We start from the raw sequence: 16,568 nt of genomic DNA on the forward strand, positions 1-16,568 counted from the left end.
CTTACTTTGTTTAGTGTCCCCTCGGCAAGCCGAGGGGATCCAATATTAGCCACAGATCCTCTTCCCCCCCCTTTCATGCTGCACCATTATTTGGTCCCCTGTCGGTCCCACCAGATGGAACAACAACAACTTACCCCCCGGGGAATTCTGGATCCACTGGGGCTAGACTACCGTTAGTCAGTCAGTTCAGTCGGCAGTGGTCGCATCATTGCCGGTTTCTTCACAGCCCAGGTACGTCATTGGAAAGGTCCGGTTTCTCGTCGCCACAAGTTCTCCTCTTTTTTTTTTTCTTTTTTATCCTCCCCGAAGCTATTTCACCAGGGGCATATCCTCATATTCTTAGTCTGGGCTGTCGCCATCTATACATCATCATTATCAGCATTATTATTACTTCTGTTTCACCGGTATTTCAACCCGTCCAGTAAATAAACACCTACCTGTCTGAATATGTCGTCCAACGGTACCACAACAAGAAAGATTGTCTGCTTCTCAGGTATGTAAGAGAAAAAGTAACCCCTGTACCTTACTTGTATTCTTGCTTTCTTGTGCCGTGGATCAGTATATCTCCACTTGGACCATGCCGCTAATCCGCGACTTATCGGACAGACTTCGATGGAACGATATTCATGCAAGACACAGGCCATGTCCTCTTCGATAATCTAGGATGTGGCGCCAAGCGCCGCCAAATGCTCGACGAGCAAATCAAGTCCGGCGAGCGCTCGTTCCGCGAAGTCTCCGAGGAAATGTGGGGTTCGCTACGGATCCCCTTCGAGGACGGCTTCGATGTGGTGCAGGAGGAACTGGATATTGATCCTGGGTTCCAGGAATTTCACAAGTTCTGTATCGAAAAGGGGATTGAGTTCAATGTGATCAGTGCTGGATTGAAGCCTGTTTTGCAGAAAGTGCTGGACACTTTCCTGGGAGAGCAAGAGGTATGGTGATTTGATTTCATTGTGGGAGTGGGGTTTGGATGGGTAGTTGCTGATTGTTTTGTCTCAGGCTTCGCGCATTCAAATTGTCGCCAATGATGCAGAAATCAAGTCCGACGGGTCGGAGTGGAAGCCGATCTGGAGGCATGAAACAGAGCTTGGCCACGACAAGGCGCTGTCTATCAAAGAGGGTCGTGCGCAAGCAGCAGAAGATGCTTTGGAAGGAGAGATCCCTCTTATCATCTTCATTGGCGACGGCGTGTCCGACCTCCCGGCTGCTCGCGAAGCAGATGTTCTCTTTGCGCGCAAGGGTCTGCGTTTAGAAGAATACTGCATTGAGAACAAGATCCCCTACATTGGTTTCGACTCATTTTCCGACGTCAAGCGGGAAGTAGAAGCGATCATGAAGGAGGATCAGGAGAAGACCAAGGGTGTGGGCAAGCCTGCCCGATTCAACCCCCGGGCTAACATGTGGCGGCGGATTTCCAGCAGGCAGGCTGTAAGTACATATTCGAGTGTTGCAGACGCATAATTCATCGAAGCTAACAATATCACAACAGGTTCCGAAGTTTGTCGCTGCGACGCCATCCAACGAAGAGAAGATGTTCCTCTGGCCAGAGAGCTTCTCCGAATACCGACCCAAGAATGCGGATGATATCCGAGTGTGAGAGCCGATCTCAGTTAATGTGTGGATGATTCATTTTCAGGCGTTTGGTGGAGTGAGCTGGGTACATAGATCCTAGATGTGTCCAAATGAATGTTACTCATAATATTTTCTATTGTGTTCGTGTTATATTGGATATGGTTGAGGACTGGGACGGCGTTAGGTTGGCTAGTACACACCATGAGAGCTTGCATTTGAGTGATTGGTTTTAGTGAGTGGGATGGGATAGTGACCATTACATGTCAAACAAAGAAATGGATATTGAGATCCCGAAAAGGAAACTGATGCGAAACTCTCATCGACACGCCATGTGGTGTCGAGGGCCAAGCAATTGCCAAGAGACGACAAGCTCTGGGGCATATCCCCTGAGAAGATATGTTACTGGATTTCAACCTTGGCACCGAGTATTGCTGCCATTATTGACAGGATTTGTATGGATCTGCTTGCCGATACGAAGTGTCCTTGTGCACAGCCCTCACGGAGATAAGTTTGTGCGCCAATAACCAGGTTCATGTTCTCCTAGTACAGTCGCGCACGCCCTGATACATTCTACCCAATCGACATGATCTCTTCAGCGTAACACCCTGACCTTGCAACAGATGTAATGGCTGATGCCTAGTGTGGCTGCAGCACAGCCTCGTAATCTGACCCTCCCGTCGCGCTGACTGCCTAATCGGGGCAAGTGTTTGTCGGATATGGCCGAAACATCCAGCTTAGGTGTATAGTAGTAGAGAATACTATAAGAGTTCTTTGTCCGGATGGGCGCTTGTCTCACCCCATATTTCACTTATTTTCCACGCTCTCACGCCCTACAACCTCGTGGCATTATTCCTAGACACCGTCAGCGACAACGCTTCCCCCAAAAGTTATGGCTCTCAGAGCCAACCTCGTCAAGGGTATCGCATCCGGCATCGGTCTAGCCTCGGAGAGCATATCGGCCTATAAAGCAAGTAGAGAAGAGAAAAAGGCGAATGCATCGGACACAGATAATACTGTCAGAGAAGCGACTACAGAGGATGCCGTCGAAGTCGAGCATCTCATCAACGAGCAGCACGAGGAGGAATGGGTTCTTGACGAGGCGCAAGATGAATTAGCTGGGGATGAGCACCGTGCCGACTCAGAGCCTGCTGGTGGTGATATCGAAGGTTTAGCAGTCTCGTTTCTTCAGAATCATCCCGCTCCACCTCCGTACGCCCCCGCGTCGGATTTGCCCAGACTGTCTTGTCCTGTGGTGCTGCCTCAGCGAAGGCCGAAGTCTCGCAAGCGAGGCTTCATTCGAGCCTATGCTCCTGTTCTGGAGGAATTTGGTATCGACAAGACTATGTTTCTTGACTTTTTGGAGACGTCGAACCGAGCGTGCCAGGCGACTCCGTGGTTGCAAGCGATTAATTTGGCTTCTATTGGGACTATGTTCATTCCTGAACCTATTTCGATAGCTGTTTCGATTTTGATACAGTTAGCGACTGATGTGGCTATGGCTGTTGATGGTAGGAGAAGGTAAGGCTTGTGTGTCAGGGTGTGGTGTTATTTGATGTGATGCTGATGCATAGTATATAGGACGAACAAATTCTTTGACAAGATCAATGATGAGTTCTTCCGGCCTCGTGGTCTTTTCTGTTTGGTTATGACATGGAAGCCCGGGTCCGACTCTCCTTACGCTACCTTCGATATGAACTCCACGATATCCGCGGCCATCGAGCATGGTGGAGCAGGGTTGATGAACAAGGTTCGGCATAGACTCAAGTCATCGGATGCTAAGACGCACGGCATTTTGCCCTTCTCGGAGTGTGCCCCTCTTGTCTTTCCTGACCTGGATGAGTTAGCGGAACATCGAGGAGACAATCAGTCTAGACTGAAGGGTACGAAGCGAAGAAAGGAGTTCGTCTCAGATTACTGGGACCGGAGGTCACAGGCCAAATTTGTATGTCATCGGGACCACATATAGTGGGTAGTGGAACTGACCTGGGGGTTTTAGATGATGAAGAACCCCGATAGTGCTTTGAGCCAGGGTCATAAGCCAACGTTCACATCACGTTATGCCGACCCTAGCCACCCTGCCAGCAGCGGCTCCTTGGTCGGTCTACTTACGGGTGGACATATGACTGGTGAGAGATTAGTGCAACTTCGAAGTGGCGGAAATGGAACCGATAGAAGAGGAGGTCTCGGCAGGCAGTCAATTGAATCGCCACCTTTGTCCCTTGGAGGGCTGGCGGCTGGTGTTCGTGCAGCTAGGCTTGGACGATTACCGATGGAAGATCCGCAAGGGCAGGATGAGATGCACCGCGAAGAGAGTTATCAGCATCCACCTGCTCATACTTCGTATGGCGGCCAAAGCGTTCCTGGTCGTGGACGGGGAATCAGAGACCTTCGCCAGACAGGTCCTCTAGGAAGTCCCATTGGAGGAATCAAGAAGCTTCTGAAAGAGGTGTGTATGATACCTTTTCCGATGGCTGGCAGATACTAACATGATGGCAGAACATTATTTACCTCATGATTGTCAATATGCCTTCGGAGGAAGATATGGAGGCAGCTCGGCGGATTCTCCAGTCGTGATCACTGTTTTGATCCTGCGTCAATCAGTCGCCTTATCTTTAGCAGGCCTTAGTGATTTGGTCGCATTATTGATCATTTTTGTAGATTTAGCGATGCCAATATAATAGCAAAGTAGTGGTAATGAGTACCTGCATCGTTTCAGTTATGGGATGCAACTCAAATGGTTCCTTAAAAGCCCGGCTTTTAGTTGTCACACAAAATGGCAGAGTATTAGCAGCGATTGATGATCAGAGCATGATAGGTGAGTGATGCGATTTGATCAGCGAAGCATAGCGTTCCCTACTTCGTCACCCGCGCTTTCAGAATGGCCTATCCAGAGGCAGAGGCAAATTTGATCAAGGCCCATAAGCTTACTATTTCGTCAGAGAGTAATTACCCAAATGCAGGTCTATGCCAGTCCGAAAAAAAAAAAAAAAAAAAAAAAAAAAAAAACCGTCTGCGTAGAATGCATGGGATTTTGCGGCTCATGATCAAAAAAACACGAATTGCGCTGAAGATGTGCCAGCTGGCCGAGACTTTTTTAATTATTGATACTGGATGAGCTAGAGGAAGTGCACCATGCATTCTCATTCACAATGGAACGGAGAAACTAAATTGACAAATAAATTGCCTGTGCTGTGGTCATATCACGCCAACAAAGAGTATAGTGTATGTAGTAAGTAGTAGTAGGTATAGAAAAATGCAAAAAGAAATCTCCCCGACTGGGAGTCGAACCCAGGTCTCCCGCGCTTGTTCCCGAAAGGGATTGACAAGCGGAAATCATGACCGTTAGACCATCGAGGACTTCTTATTTGCTGGAGCTTTATTTTGCTTTATGTTCTTGATAATTACTCAAATGACTTGGGCTATCACGCTCAACGAGGCAGCATACCACCACCCATCTACAATGTACGTTGTCGCTTGCGTTCATATAATATGACTATAACCTAGAGTGTATCTACATCCTGTATCCATGATATAGGTGTTTCTTTAATCACCCGAGTATCTCGTACGTGACTAATACTATCAGAACCTGCTGGTATGGTTGCCGGATATATATAGTGGCAACCCTAGCCGCGCAGCGATTGTCACGATGCAGTGGATTCAAGCTACTGTTATCGTCATAATACTAGAAAGACACCAATCCACAGCATGAGCTATCTGTTACTTATGAAACTCACTCAATTTGATGTCAGAATTGGTAAGGTTTGTCAGTGAAACCCTGTCACATGATTGTGGCTTTGCGTTCTGTTCCTTTTACTCTAACCGCGACCCCCCCCTTTCCCCTCTCCCAAAACACTCTACTGTCATCCGCGGAACTAATAGGCTACCTAATTTCCTCAATCTGGCTCAGACCTATTTTCCCAACTATCATCTACGATGACGGAGAGTAAAGCTCGGAAGATATTGAGGTCGCTGTACCTTGAAGTGGTCGGAGGAGAGCATAGCACACCCTTCGTCTCTAATTCGCCTGGCTCACAAGGGGACGTCATGCCGCTGTTTCTGCAAGAACATAACATATCTATATCTTCTTGGGATCTTGAGTCAAACTCTGAATATCCGTCATCTCTACCGTTCGTCCCGCGTTCTCAGTCATTTCTACAAGCCTACCCCACTACCTCTCATCTTCCATTCCCCGAGTACATCCCACTGGCCGACAGAGACAAGGCTCGGAAAAAAGGGTGGTTGGTGACCGACGAAGAGAACTGTTCCTATGAGGCTGCTCTTTTTTTTACCAAATATGCCACTGCCAATCGAGTCTTCCACCGTCCGTACTCATCACTGATGGATTTCTGCGAAGTACGCAAAATGACGTGAGTACTATATATTCCAGCTGGATTACTGGTTCAGTCATTTAAAGCATGCTAATCTTTAGGCCACCGAATCCTTTCATGAGTTACGCTACACAAATTGGACCGTGTCCATCTACAGGACGCTGCTGGGGAATCCGTCTTTTCCTTGAGCCTCAGATTCGCGATACTCCACCACTTCCCCATATTGCTGCAGTGGCTTACCAGCCAATGAATGCCAGAGATGGTTCAATTTTGGGTGGTGAGCTCGTTACTATCCTCTCAATCATGCGTAGTCGCGTCAAGGAGTTTAAAGTGGAAAGTGAAGAGATGATAGAAGGTCTACCTGATATGAATAAGCAAGAGCTTGAAGATCTTTCCCAGAAGAGTCCAGCCTTCCCAGATGAACAGAAGTTTCCAGTTCTACTTGTTTCATTTGTGGGGCCACAGCATGCACGACTGCTTTGTGCCTCCATGTATACACATGCTCTGATCATTCACGTGTCGAAGCTTTATAGCTTCGAGAGAGAGCAGGATGCTCCGCTCGATCTATTCATATCTTGGCTGTTTGCGCGTCCTGTGGCGGGAGCCTGACAGATTGTTCTTAAGGGCATTTTGAATTTGTATCTACTTATTATGGACTAATTTAATGCATTGTGCTACGTTGCTTTGGTCATTGCGCAGCAGTAGCTGGTCATATACAATAGAAAGATTGGGGCGGCGTCGTCCGGCTGATTTTGGGTCAGTACTCATTCAGGAGCACTTGTGCGGATTGGCGAGCATATTATATGCGGTGGCAGTAATAAATCTGCTATCGGAATCTTCTTCTTCGACTTTGAAACTGACCCACAATGCACAGCACAAGCTCGTAGGGGGAATCACGAGCAGACAACAGCGTAGACTTGAAAAAGGATAATTTGATACCCTATCACATCGAGAAGACCCAACCTACCTTGGTGTAACGAATGAAATGTTTTTGGGTCTTTTGCTCTTCGATGGTTCCATACCATCTTCACTAGAGGTTGGGTTGAAAGGCACTGAGTAGGATACAGCGAAAGAGTAATGATACTTTTACATTCCATCTACAATTACTCTGTCTTCCTCCCTTTCATCTAGAATGGCTGGTCATTTGTGGGAGAGAAAAAAAAAATAAAGTATTAAAGAAGTGAGATCTTATCTGCAGTAACTTTCCTTTATTGCATTGGAGGGTCTCTAGAAATGATTGTGTTAAATCAATAAAAGTGCAATAATGATCAGGGCATAGTTCCTCATGTCGTTTGGCCGGCATATGTCCCAGGGGCCAAAACGGCGCATGTTCGCGAACCCAGCTCTGGAGAGACAGCCCGCCCCCCCTGCAGATACCTCAACCATCCATCATCGTAAGTAAAGATACTAATGTAGAGCTCGGTACCATCCTTGGACAAGAGTACTCGTGAATCAGCAGTCCCCGCTGCCGTGGGAAAGCTTTTTATCCAGGCAATCACTTCCGCGACTTCTTGCATATCCACTTTCGGCGAGTGATTGTCCCCCCAGGACCTTTGCATTCGACAAGTGCGAGAACCCGGCCGGTGACAGCATTTTCCAGCTGCCCATCTGTGTAGGACACAAATTTTCTTTCGCGCTGCGGTGTGCTGAAGTCCGCCACAAGCTTCTTGCGTGTGAGCGTCCATAGGCGTTAAGCAGGCTGCGGGCCCAAGTCTGAGATGGCATTCAAGAAAGATAGAAAAGCAGTATTGACTGTTGACTCAAATACACCGCAATTGATACCGTTAATAGTGAGGTTACGAATAGCTTCTTGCTGTTGCATGGCCATAACCCTAAACAGGCGGTCTGTGCCACCCCAAACCCACCCAGTCGTCTGCGCCTGCCTGTTGGAGAAACATGCGATGTATTCATTGAAGGAAAGGGAATTTAGCCACTGAATGGCCTGCATCATATGATGCGAAATCCCAAGGTTCTGGACATTCAGCTGGTTTGGCAGTACAATGGGGGGGAACGAGGGTCCGAAAGAGGAGATATTGTCGGAGGCTGACTTGCGATGCCGAATATATCTTCACGTTCATCCGGAGTGTCTGCTTTGCGACTCTTTCTCTTCTAGCTCGGAGTTCCCAGTCAATTTACTGTCCAGGAAGGACGAGGGCCGTCATTATGACAATATGAGAGAGTATACACAAGAATGAGTCTCATGATCTTGATGATGAGATGTGGGATGTAGATGACTGGGGATGCGAGGCTCAGTGAATACTCGCAGTGGTACAGCCCTTCTTGTGTTGTGGGAGAAATTTATTTCTGTTTGTTTGATTCACTTGCAAGCTCTTCGCTTCTCGTATTTCCTTTTACTTTTCTGCCTCTTCTTTCTCTCCTTTCCTCCTCTTCTTCTTCTCACCACAACCTGCTTCCATCTCAAACGACTCTGCCAACAGGACTAGTTCGGGTTTTATCTTTGCACACGTCGACAATCTCGTTTTATCATCCTCTTCTCCTTGTGTTTCCTCTCCCTCTCTCCACCCCCCCCTCCCTCCCTTCTGTCAACCTCCCCAGCATTTCGGTTTCTTCACTTCGTCGGAACCGTCGTGATGGTGGTGCCCGAGTCTGGCGACGTCTGGGGTCCGCCGGCCCTCTGACCGTGGCAGCCGAGACGAACAATATTCCTTGGCTAGCAACCGGAGAGGCCAAAAAGCTGACCACCATGAAGACGTTCTCGCCCTCGCCGGCGCGGGCCTGGCGAGCCCGCCAGGAGGAGGAACGACAGCAGCAAGCGAGAAGTCGAAAGGCTCCTCGAGGATGTTGAACTTGCCCGCGGAAACCCGGCCCTGTCGATCGACAAGGGCTTAGTGGATGCGATGCCTGGTCGACTCGATCAGGATCCGGCGATGGATGTCACCTTGCTGAAACCTTGATTTTACCCTTGGCCTGTGTCGAACCCGAACAGGCCGAGAAGTGGTGCCTGGTCGATCTCGATCAGGTTACCAATGGGTGCTGGTGCCTAGGTCAACCTTGATCAGGCTCAGCTTTCGGATATACTGCTAAAAAGTCCCTAGCAGCAAATGAGACCTGTGTCGAATTCGATTCGGTCTGAAGTGAGCGGGTTTCTGGTCGATTCCGATCAGATATCCTGCTGAGATATTTCCCTATTGGGGTTCGCGAATTTAATCCTTGGCCTGAGTCGGGCCCGACCAGGTTTCAAGAAGTGGTGCCCGGTCGTTCACGATCAGGTTACCGTTGGGTGCTGGTGCCTAGGTTGAACGAGATCAGGTCAAATTTGACCATCTCAGCTTGCAGCTATACTGCTAAAAAGCCCCTAGCAGTTTCAAGATGTGGTACCTGGTCGTTCTCGATCACGCCACCATTGGGTGCTGGTGCCAGGTCAAATGCGATCAGGTCAAATTCAATCAGGTTCAGCTTATATATACTGCTAAAAAGTCCCTAGCAGCAAATGAGACCGGCTTCTGGTCGATTCCGACCAGCTTCCCCGCTCAGATAACTCCCCTGCACAAAATCCCGAGCAGAGATCGAAGCCTGTATTGACCCGAACAGGTCTCGAGTGGACAACCAGTGCTGGTATCGACTCGATTAGGTTACTGGTGGGTGCGGGTATCTGGTCGATTCCGGTCAGGTGCCCAGCGATTCTCCCTGCTGAAAATCCCTGGCAGAGACTGAGGCCTATGTCGTTTTCGATCAGGTGGTCAGTGGGTGCTGGTACATGGGCATCCAGCTATCTTGTGTCTCTGCTAAAAATCCCTAGCAGAACATGAGTCCTCTATCGCATTGATCAGGGCTCATGTTGGGCACGGCGCCTGCCCTATAGAGTATATGCGAGACTCGGGCGCAGTAAGGGAGCCTGGCCAACTGGGGTCAGGTGTCCTCGCATTCAAGGGCCTCCTTGATGACCTACAAAATCCCGAGCGGAGCATGAGGCCTGTATCGAGGCTATCAGGTCTCATGTGGATGCCGGGTGCCTGGTCGATTTCGGTCAGGCCTCCAGCGATGAGCTCGCACCTCACCGTGGTGCTGGAGTCTAGTAACCTACGGGTGAAGCTAAGACGAGCTCCCTTCATATTCATTACAGTGAAAATAATATGTGTGGGTAGACTGAAGTTTGGACCATTCGCGATGTACATGCGAAAGATACCTAGTGTGTGTATGGCCATTTACATAAATAAAATGCAATCATTCGGGAAAGATACTATAGTACAACTTGACTTTCGAGGGTGAGATCCACCAATCATTCATAGAAAAGAAAAAGAAATTGGTTCTGATATCTTCTTCTAGCCATGAACGCTGGGACAGTAAGAGTTCCGGTAGTATAGCCAGCATTTGCAATGGCTGGCGTGTTGCTGTGCACTCGGAAAATCAATGGAAGTAAGAAAGGGATAAACAAACAAGAAGGCTTCCAATACTCACACTCAGACCCATGATACACCATTATGTGCTGATCTCTTGCATGGGGCGAATGAGCAAGATGAAGAAATGTTGAGACATGTCACTTTCGATGACCGTTCTACCCAGGATATTCTAGGGGGTCTCTTCCCTTCACCTAACGCGCACTCTTGATAAAAGGATTACCGACTGCAATGCAGGATTAGTACTAGTTGCATATTCGAATTTATGAATTACTCTTCTTTGGATGGGAAAGATCCTAAGGTATGGTTCAATTATTCGGTTTGAACTCTCTCCATCTTACCGACGTCAGTGAGAGTGAATGGAGGTGTAGAAGCCTATAAAGGTATAAGATTGTAAGTTTCAGCTGAAGGTAACCTCTAGACCATGTGAGGGAGAACATGGCCTATTGGCGATACCCCGGGTCTTGCCTCCACAAGATCGGGATACTCCCCGGAAGACCAACTTTAGCTCTAAATAGGGCCTCGACATTTCCGGCTGGATGAGGTAATAAGCATCGTCATCATTATACAGTATCGATACTAGTCTTCATGACTAGCCCACCCTTTCCGAATTGCTTTGTGTTCCTCTTCTCTTTGCCTTCCTCAGTCCACCACACTTCGCGCATCTACCACCCGCAACTTACTACTACAGCAAGTCGTCAAGTTGCTTACTCCTTTGATTCAGTGTCATCTCTCTTCTCTCAGATTCCTTTTGTAAGATGACTGAAAACGTTGTACGTGAGCGAGTCATCTCGCTATACCACATTTTTACTGGAGAAGTCGAGGGCCCTCAGAGTGTGCCTTTTGTCTCCAGTGAGCCTGGTTCAGAGGGAGATGTTTTGCCATCATTCCTTCATGAACAAAAAATCTCTATCTCTTCTTGGGATATCGAAGCGAACCTTACGGGTTCTCCAGTAACATCGGTGCCGTTCATCCAACAGCCTCATTTATTGCCGCACGACTCCCTTCCTCTAATCGAGGTTCTCTTCCCTGACTTCAACCTGTCGACTCGGAGAAGGGAGGCAGAAAGATACGGGTTGGTGGTGGCTGATCAGGCTGATTGGTCCGATGAATTGTGCCAGTTCTTCGGTGAGTTGGCTCTTGCCACTCGACTCGGCCGTGTGTACTCGAGCTTACCGGACTTGTACAAAGTGCGGCACATAAGGTGAGTACAATACATGTCAGCTAAATCTCAAGAGACCACCATTCTTGTCCAATCACTGATACATTCAAATCTCCAGTCACCCTCATCCTTTCGTGTTGTCCGCCCGAGCGTATGGGTTTTTTCCCAATTTCGAAGATGGTTGGAAGATCGATCTTTGCCTTGAGCCGGATAGGCGAATCAAATCCGCACTCCCCCATATTATGTTGACTGCTTCCCAGCCAGCACAAGCTAGAGAGGGCTCCATTTTGTATGGGGAGCTTGCAGTGATTGTTTCTGTTATGCATGATCGTGCCATACAGCCTGAGGTAGGAAGCGAAGAGGAGATGGAGAAGCTGGGGAAGCTGTCTCGAACGGATCTAGAAGAGCTTGATGAAGTACTTAATGAGAAGGCACCGGCCTTTCCAAATGAGCAGAAATTTCCACTCCTCCTTCTTTCCCTTGTGAACCCAAAGCATGCAAGGATACTTTGTGCTTACATGTCTGACGATCTGCTGGTGGTTAAAATGTCGAAGATTTACAGCTTTGAGGAAAAGGAGTCAGCTCCCATCGGTCTGTTCCTATCCTGGCTGTTTGCTTCCCCCTCCCCCGTGGTGGAAACGTGATTCTGTTTAAGCGCCCGTCCCTGATTAAGAACCCAGCGGGAACCTGTGCCTGGTCGAACCCGATCAGATTTTGAGTGGACGCGGCCGCCTGACCACACTGATAGTGCATGATGTCGAACCTCTGGTGATGTCTATCGGTGTGCAATGTATGTGCAAGTTACTGCTACTATGATCCATTTCGAGGTTTGGAATAGTAAATTCTCTGCGGCTAAGGCCTGTGGCACGAGTGGTTGAGGATCATACCATTGTGACGGCTATTTTTATTCAGGAATTACTGGTTGTTCTTCATTTCAACTTGTCAAGGATCAGTTGTGGCCCTACTCTAGATTTTGTGTGGTGTCGCTGAATTGGAATGAAGACAGAGTCACGCCTGGAAAGTGGGAGATCAACGTAACCGTCAACTTTCCCGCTCCTTGGATTGAGGGGTGCGGCTATATTCAACTGAAGTCTAAAGGGTATGGTCTGGTTCGATCATGCAAGTACAATGGGCGACGACTGAAACTAGAGAGACTCGCCAGTAGTGATATAAGCAGCTGTGCCGGTAGCGAAGCGTCAGGAACACTGCACCCGATCGCCATAAACAGCATGAACCATAATGATTGAGGTCTAAGTCTATGATGTCTCGCATAGCGCGGTAGGCGCAGCAGTCAAAGGATGAAAAGAGCAGACTTTAGGATGGTTCGGAATCAACGATAGAGCAAAAGAGAAACAGGGGCAAACTCTAACGGTTTAACTATGACGAAGGTGGCAGCGACATCCCGGAGAGAGATAAGCCGGGAAGAACCAAAGGACGGCTGTGGCTGGATCAGGAACCCAAGACTACTCCAGTATCGGCAAGTTGCCTCAGGGATCCCGCCGGGGTTTTCCCTTGCTCGGAGAACATCCACCACATCAAAATGCGGAGTAACGATGAGGGGGAAAAGTGCACGGCCGACGTCAGAGTTTCGCTTGAGTGGATCTGCAAAGGCTAGGCGGCTGACTAGCCCGATAGTCCAGCACATACCCTGAGGGTTCAAGACAATGGATTGGCCATCTGTTGAGAAGACTGAATTTTATCTCTCAATATCTTCCATAGATATGAGTTCTATATCACTATCGACTCCGCACTGGTAAAGCGCAGGCACAAAACTTGTCAGCTGTTTGGACATTGCGACGAAGTTGAGGCGACATGTCTGAAACATCAACCTTTGCTAACGGGACTTTGAACCGAGCTTTGATGCGCCAAACTTTCTGTAGAACTGAAGAATGGGTGGATCGGCATGTCGTACGATCGGTTAAGGGACCTAAAATTGGAGAGCCGGGGAATTCTGGGGTTAGTCGTCGGGATTATTTCGGTACGACACAGACTCACTGTCTACTTGGATCTCAGCGTGGGTGCGGCTAAAAAAGATGGCACAGATGGTGGAGTGAGCAACTGGAGGGACTCGGAGAACGCGGAGGAGAGAGGTTCCAAGACATCGTGGCAGGGTAGTGCATGTCCCGTGCAGTCACGCTTTTCCTCCTCCTTCTGTCTTCTCCTCCACATTCCACATTCCACCTCCACTCTCCTCCACTGTTCCACTCTTCCACTGGCATCGTCCCTCTTCCTCGATTTCTTGGCTTCTCGGTTGATTGTCTTCGACTTCGTTGTAATGACCCCACCGCATCCGCTGCTGCCTTGGTTGTTTACTGCCCCCGGTTAATTTCATGAAGTCCGATCTTAAAAGGCCTTCGTATCCTCCGTTCGCAACAATGACACCAGGCTCAGCTTCCTCCAGACAGCCGGCAACATGGTGGCTTTCTCAGCTCTTTCGGGCGTCAGCGCTCTTTCTTTACTGCTATGCCTCGTTCAACATGCACATGGAGTTTCCTTGAAGGTCTCCACCCAGGGTGGCAACTCATCCAGCCCCATCCTGTATGGGTTCATGTTTGAGGTAGGCCGCAGAAACGGCGCCCATTGACAATGTATTCACTAACGATGGTTTAGGATATCAATCACTCAGGAGACGGAGGAATTTACGGGCAATTGCTGCAGAACCCTGGCCTTCAGGGAACGACACCCAACCTGACTGCTTGGGCGGCTGTCGGTGATGCTACCATCGCGATTGATGGTGACAGTCCATTGACTTCTGCCATTCCCAGCACTATAAAGCTGGATGTTGCGGATGATGCTACCGGTGCGGTGGGTCTCACCAATGAGGGATATTGGGGCATCCCAGTCGACGGCAGCGAATTCCAGAGTTCCTTCTGGATAAAGGGAGATTACTCGGGCGACATCACCGTCCGACTGGTTGGAAACTATACCGGCACGGAGTACGGCTCTGCCACTATCACCCATACGTCCACAGCAGACAACTTCACCCAAGCCTCCGTCAAGTTCCCCACCACCAAGGCTCCAGATGGCAACGTCTTGTACGAGCTCACAGTGGATGGAAGCGTGGCTGCTGGTTCGTCTTTGAACTTCGGATACCTGACGCTTTTTGGCGAGACTTATAAATCAAGGTTTGCATGTCTATATCCTGAAGAGTGACATAGGGGCTGATTGTGTAGGGAAAATGGCCTGAAGCCCCAGCTGGCCAATGTGTTGGCTGATATGAAAGGATCTTTCCTGAGGTTTCCCGGCGGCAACAACCTGTAAGTCCCAGCTCATCTAGCAAGGATAGCGGCGCTCACCAGAGACAGTGAGGGAAACAGCGCAGAAAACCGCTGGAAGTGGAACGAGACAATCGGCGATCTCTGGGATCGTCCCGGCCGTGAAGGTATGTCTTAACATCAGGAGCGAAACATTCATTCCTGACGGTAAATAGGCACTTGGACTTACTATAACACCGATGGACTTGGTACGTACAAATACATGCAAGAACCTAACTGCTGTACTAACTCTTATAGGCCTCCACGAATACTTTTACTGGTGTGAGGATTTGGGACTCGTGCCGGTGCTCGGAGTCTGGGATGGGTTCGCTCTGGAGTCAGGTGGCAACACCCCGATTACGGGCGATGCACTGACCCCTTATATTGATGACGTCTTGAACGAACTCGAGGTATGTTGAGCTCGATGTATGAGCGGTGGCCGGAGCTAACCCTACGGTAGTACATCTTGGGCGATACGAGCACGACCTACGGAGCATGGCGCGCTGCCAATGGACAAGAGGAGCCGTGGAACCTTACCATGGTCGAGATTGGCAATGAAGATATGCTGGGAGGCGGATGCGAGTCCTACGCCGAGCGTTTTACTGCCTTCTATGATGCAATCCATGCGGCTTACCCGGATCTCATCCTTATTGCTAGCACCAGCGAGGCGGATTGCTTGCCCGAGTCGATGCCCGAGGGTAGCTGGGTCGACTACCACGACTACAGCACGCCCGATGGACTGGTGGGCCAGTTCAACTATTTCGACAACCTGGACCGCTCTGTGCCATACTTCATCGGCGAGTATTCGCGCTGGGAGATCGACTGGCCCAACATGAAGGGGTCGGTTTCCGAGGCTGTTTTCATGATCGGGTTCGAGAGGAACAGCGATGTGGTCAAGATGGCGGCGTATGCGCCATTGCTCCAGCTGGTGAACTCGACTCAGTGGACGGTAAGTCACTGTTGCGCAGCGGTATTCGACGGCATGGATGAGCTAACGAGTGGTAGCCGGACCTGATCGGATACACCCAGTCACCCGATGACATTTTCCTCTCGACCAGCTACTACGTGCAGGAAATGTTCTCGCGCAACCGTGGTGATACCATCAAGGAGGTGACCTCTGACAGCGACTTTGGACCGTTGTACTGGGTTGCGTCGAGCGCCGGCGACTCGTACTACGTGAAGCTGGCCAACTACGGCTCGGAGACGCAAGACCTTACCGTGAGCATCCCAGGAACGAGCACAGGCAAGTTGACGGTGCTGGCGGACAATGACCCCGACGCGTACAACTCTGACACCCAGACGCTGGTCACGCCGAGCGAATCGACGGTGCAGGCGAGCAATGGTACCTTTACCTTTAGTTTGCCGGCATGGGCGGTGGCTGTCCTGGCTGCGAACTAGCGTTGACTGGTGCTTGCATGGGCGGCAAGTCGAAAATTATCTGCAGGTGTGATGTCATGTATTGCAGTATTCTGATTAACGATAGGGAGGTCTTGAAGATGAAGCGATGATAGATCCATACTATATACCTGCCTGTATATAGGGCATTGTCCAATGAAAGGCAACGCCACCACACGTGGCGATACACATAATACCTTAGTACTGCTTACTATAAGTGCTAGCCAGGAAGGAGTGGCACAAGACGACTGTGTGTCTCTGTGTGACTGACTGCTATGTAGCGGTCGGTCGGGGAGGACATTTGAACACCGCCAAGGAAGAGAAAGAAGCACCCAATCCCCGAACGTGTACCTCCGGATCACTTTATACTTACCTCCTGTCATGGCCTCCTAACGACACATTGAACCAAACAATCAATGGATACGATAAAAACAAGGCACAGGTAAGCGAAGGAGAAAACAAGCGGATTGGTTGGTTGTGACTGGATGCAAACGGGCGG

At 49.4% G+C, this 16,568-nt stretch overlaps 7 protein-coding genes and 1 non-coding gene across 8 annotated transcripts; 6 read left to right on the forward strand and 2 right to left on the reverse strand.

The window, feature by feature from the left end:
* Positions 1–447: 447 nt before the first annotated feature.
* On the forward strand, positions 448–1,597 carry AKAW2_20225S (putative 2,3-diketo-5-methylthio-1-phosphopentane phosphatase; the record flags this gene model as incomplete). Its single annotated transcript, XM_041684915.1, has 4 exons — positions 448–493; positions 607–932; positions 1,000–1,428; positions 1,490–1,597. 4 exons carry the CDS (start codon positions 448–450, stop codon positions 1,595–1,597), a joined length of 909 nt encoding a protein of 302 aa, XP_041539051.1.
* An 864-nt stretch (positions 1,598–2,461) lies between these two features.
* On the forward strand, positions 2,462–4,057 carry AKAW2_20226S (uncharacterized protein; the record flags this gene model as incomplete). The annotated part of the gene is made up of 3 exons (XM_041684916.1): positions 2,462–3,090; positions 3,151–3,514; positions 3,569–4,057. The coding sequence occupies 3 exons, from the start codon at positions 2,462–2,464 to the stop codon at positions 4,055–4,057; spliced, it is 1,482 nt and encodes a 493-aa protein (XP_041539052.1).
* A 782-nt stretch (positions 4,058–4,839) lies between these two features.
* Positions 4,840–4,929, reverse strand: AKAW2_t20003A. The gene has a single exon. It is a non-coding gene; the product is annotated as a tRNA-Asp (tRNA).
* Positions 4,930–5,505: 576 nt separating this feature from the next.
* AKAW2_20227S (uncharacterized protein) lies at positions 5,506–6,509 on the forward strand (the record flags this gene model as incomplete). Its single annotated transcript, XM_041684917.1, has 2 exons — positions 5,506–5,939; positions 6,002–6,509. 2 exons carry the CDS (start codon positions 5,506–5,508, stop codon positions 6,507–6,509), a joined length of 942 nt encoding a protein of 313 aa, XP_041539053.1.
* A 4,507-nt stretch (positions 6,510–11,016) lies between these two features.
* Positions 11,017–12,064, forward strand: AKAW2_20228S (uncharacterized protein; the record flags this gene model as incomplete). Its single annotated transcript, XM_041684918.1, has 2 exons — positions 11,017–11,462; positions 11,539–12,064. 2 exons carry the CDS (start codon positions 11,017–11,019, stop codon positions 12,062–12,064), a joined length of 972 nt encoding a protein of 323 aa, XP_041539054.1.
* A 686-nt stretch (positions 12,065–12,750) lies between these two features.
* On the reverse strand, positions 12,751–13,065 carry AKAW2_20229A (uncharacterized protein; the record flags this gene model as incomplete). The annotated part of the gene is made up of 1 exon (XM_041684919.1): positions 12,751–13,065. The coding sequence occupies one exon, from the start codon at positions 13,063–13,065 to the stop codon at positions 12,751–12,753; it is 315 nt and encodes a 104-aa protein (XP_041539055.1).
* Positions 13,066–13,323: 258 nt separating this feature from the next.
* On the forward strand, positions 13,324–13,746 carry AKAW2_20230S (uncharacterized protein; the record flags this gene model as incomplete). Its single annotated transcript, XM_041684920.1, has 1 exon — positions 13,324–13,746. The coding sequence occupies one exon, from the start codon at positions 13,324–13,326 to the stop codon at positions 13,744–13,746; it is 423 nt and encodes a 140-aa protein (XP_041539056.1).
* An 87-nt stretch (positions 13,747–13,833) lies between these two features.
* On the forward strand, positions 13,834–16,072 carry AKAW2_20231S (uncharacterized protein; the record flags this gene model as incomplete). The annotated part of the gene is made up of 8 exons (XM_041684921.1): positions 13,834–13,977; positions 14,031–14,545; positions 14,594–14,677; positions 14,726–14,802; positions 14,851–14,883; positions 14,933–15,084; positions 15,135–15,623; positions 15,680–16,072. The coding sequence occupies 8 exons, from the start codon at positions 13,834–13,836 to the stop codon at positions 16,070–16,072; spliced, it is 1,887 nt and encodes a 628-aa protein (XP_041539057.1).
* Between the last annotated feature and the right edge of the window lie 496 nt (positions 16,073–16,568).

The sequence above is a fragment of the Aspergillus luchuensis genome, chromosome 2 (assembly GCF_016861625.1).
Source record: "Aspergillus luchuensis IFO 4308 DNA, chromosome 2, nearly complete sequence".
NCBI lineage: Eukaryota > Fungi > Ascomycota > Eurotiomycetes > Eurotiales > Aspergillaceae > Aspergillus > Aspergillus luchuensis.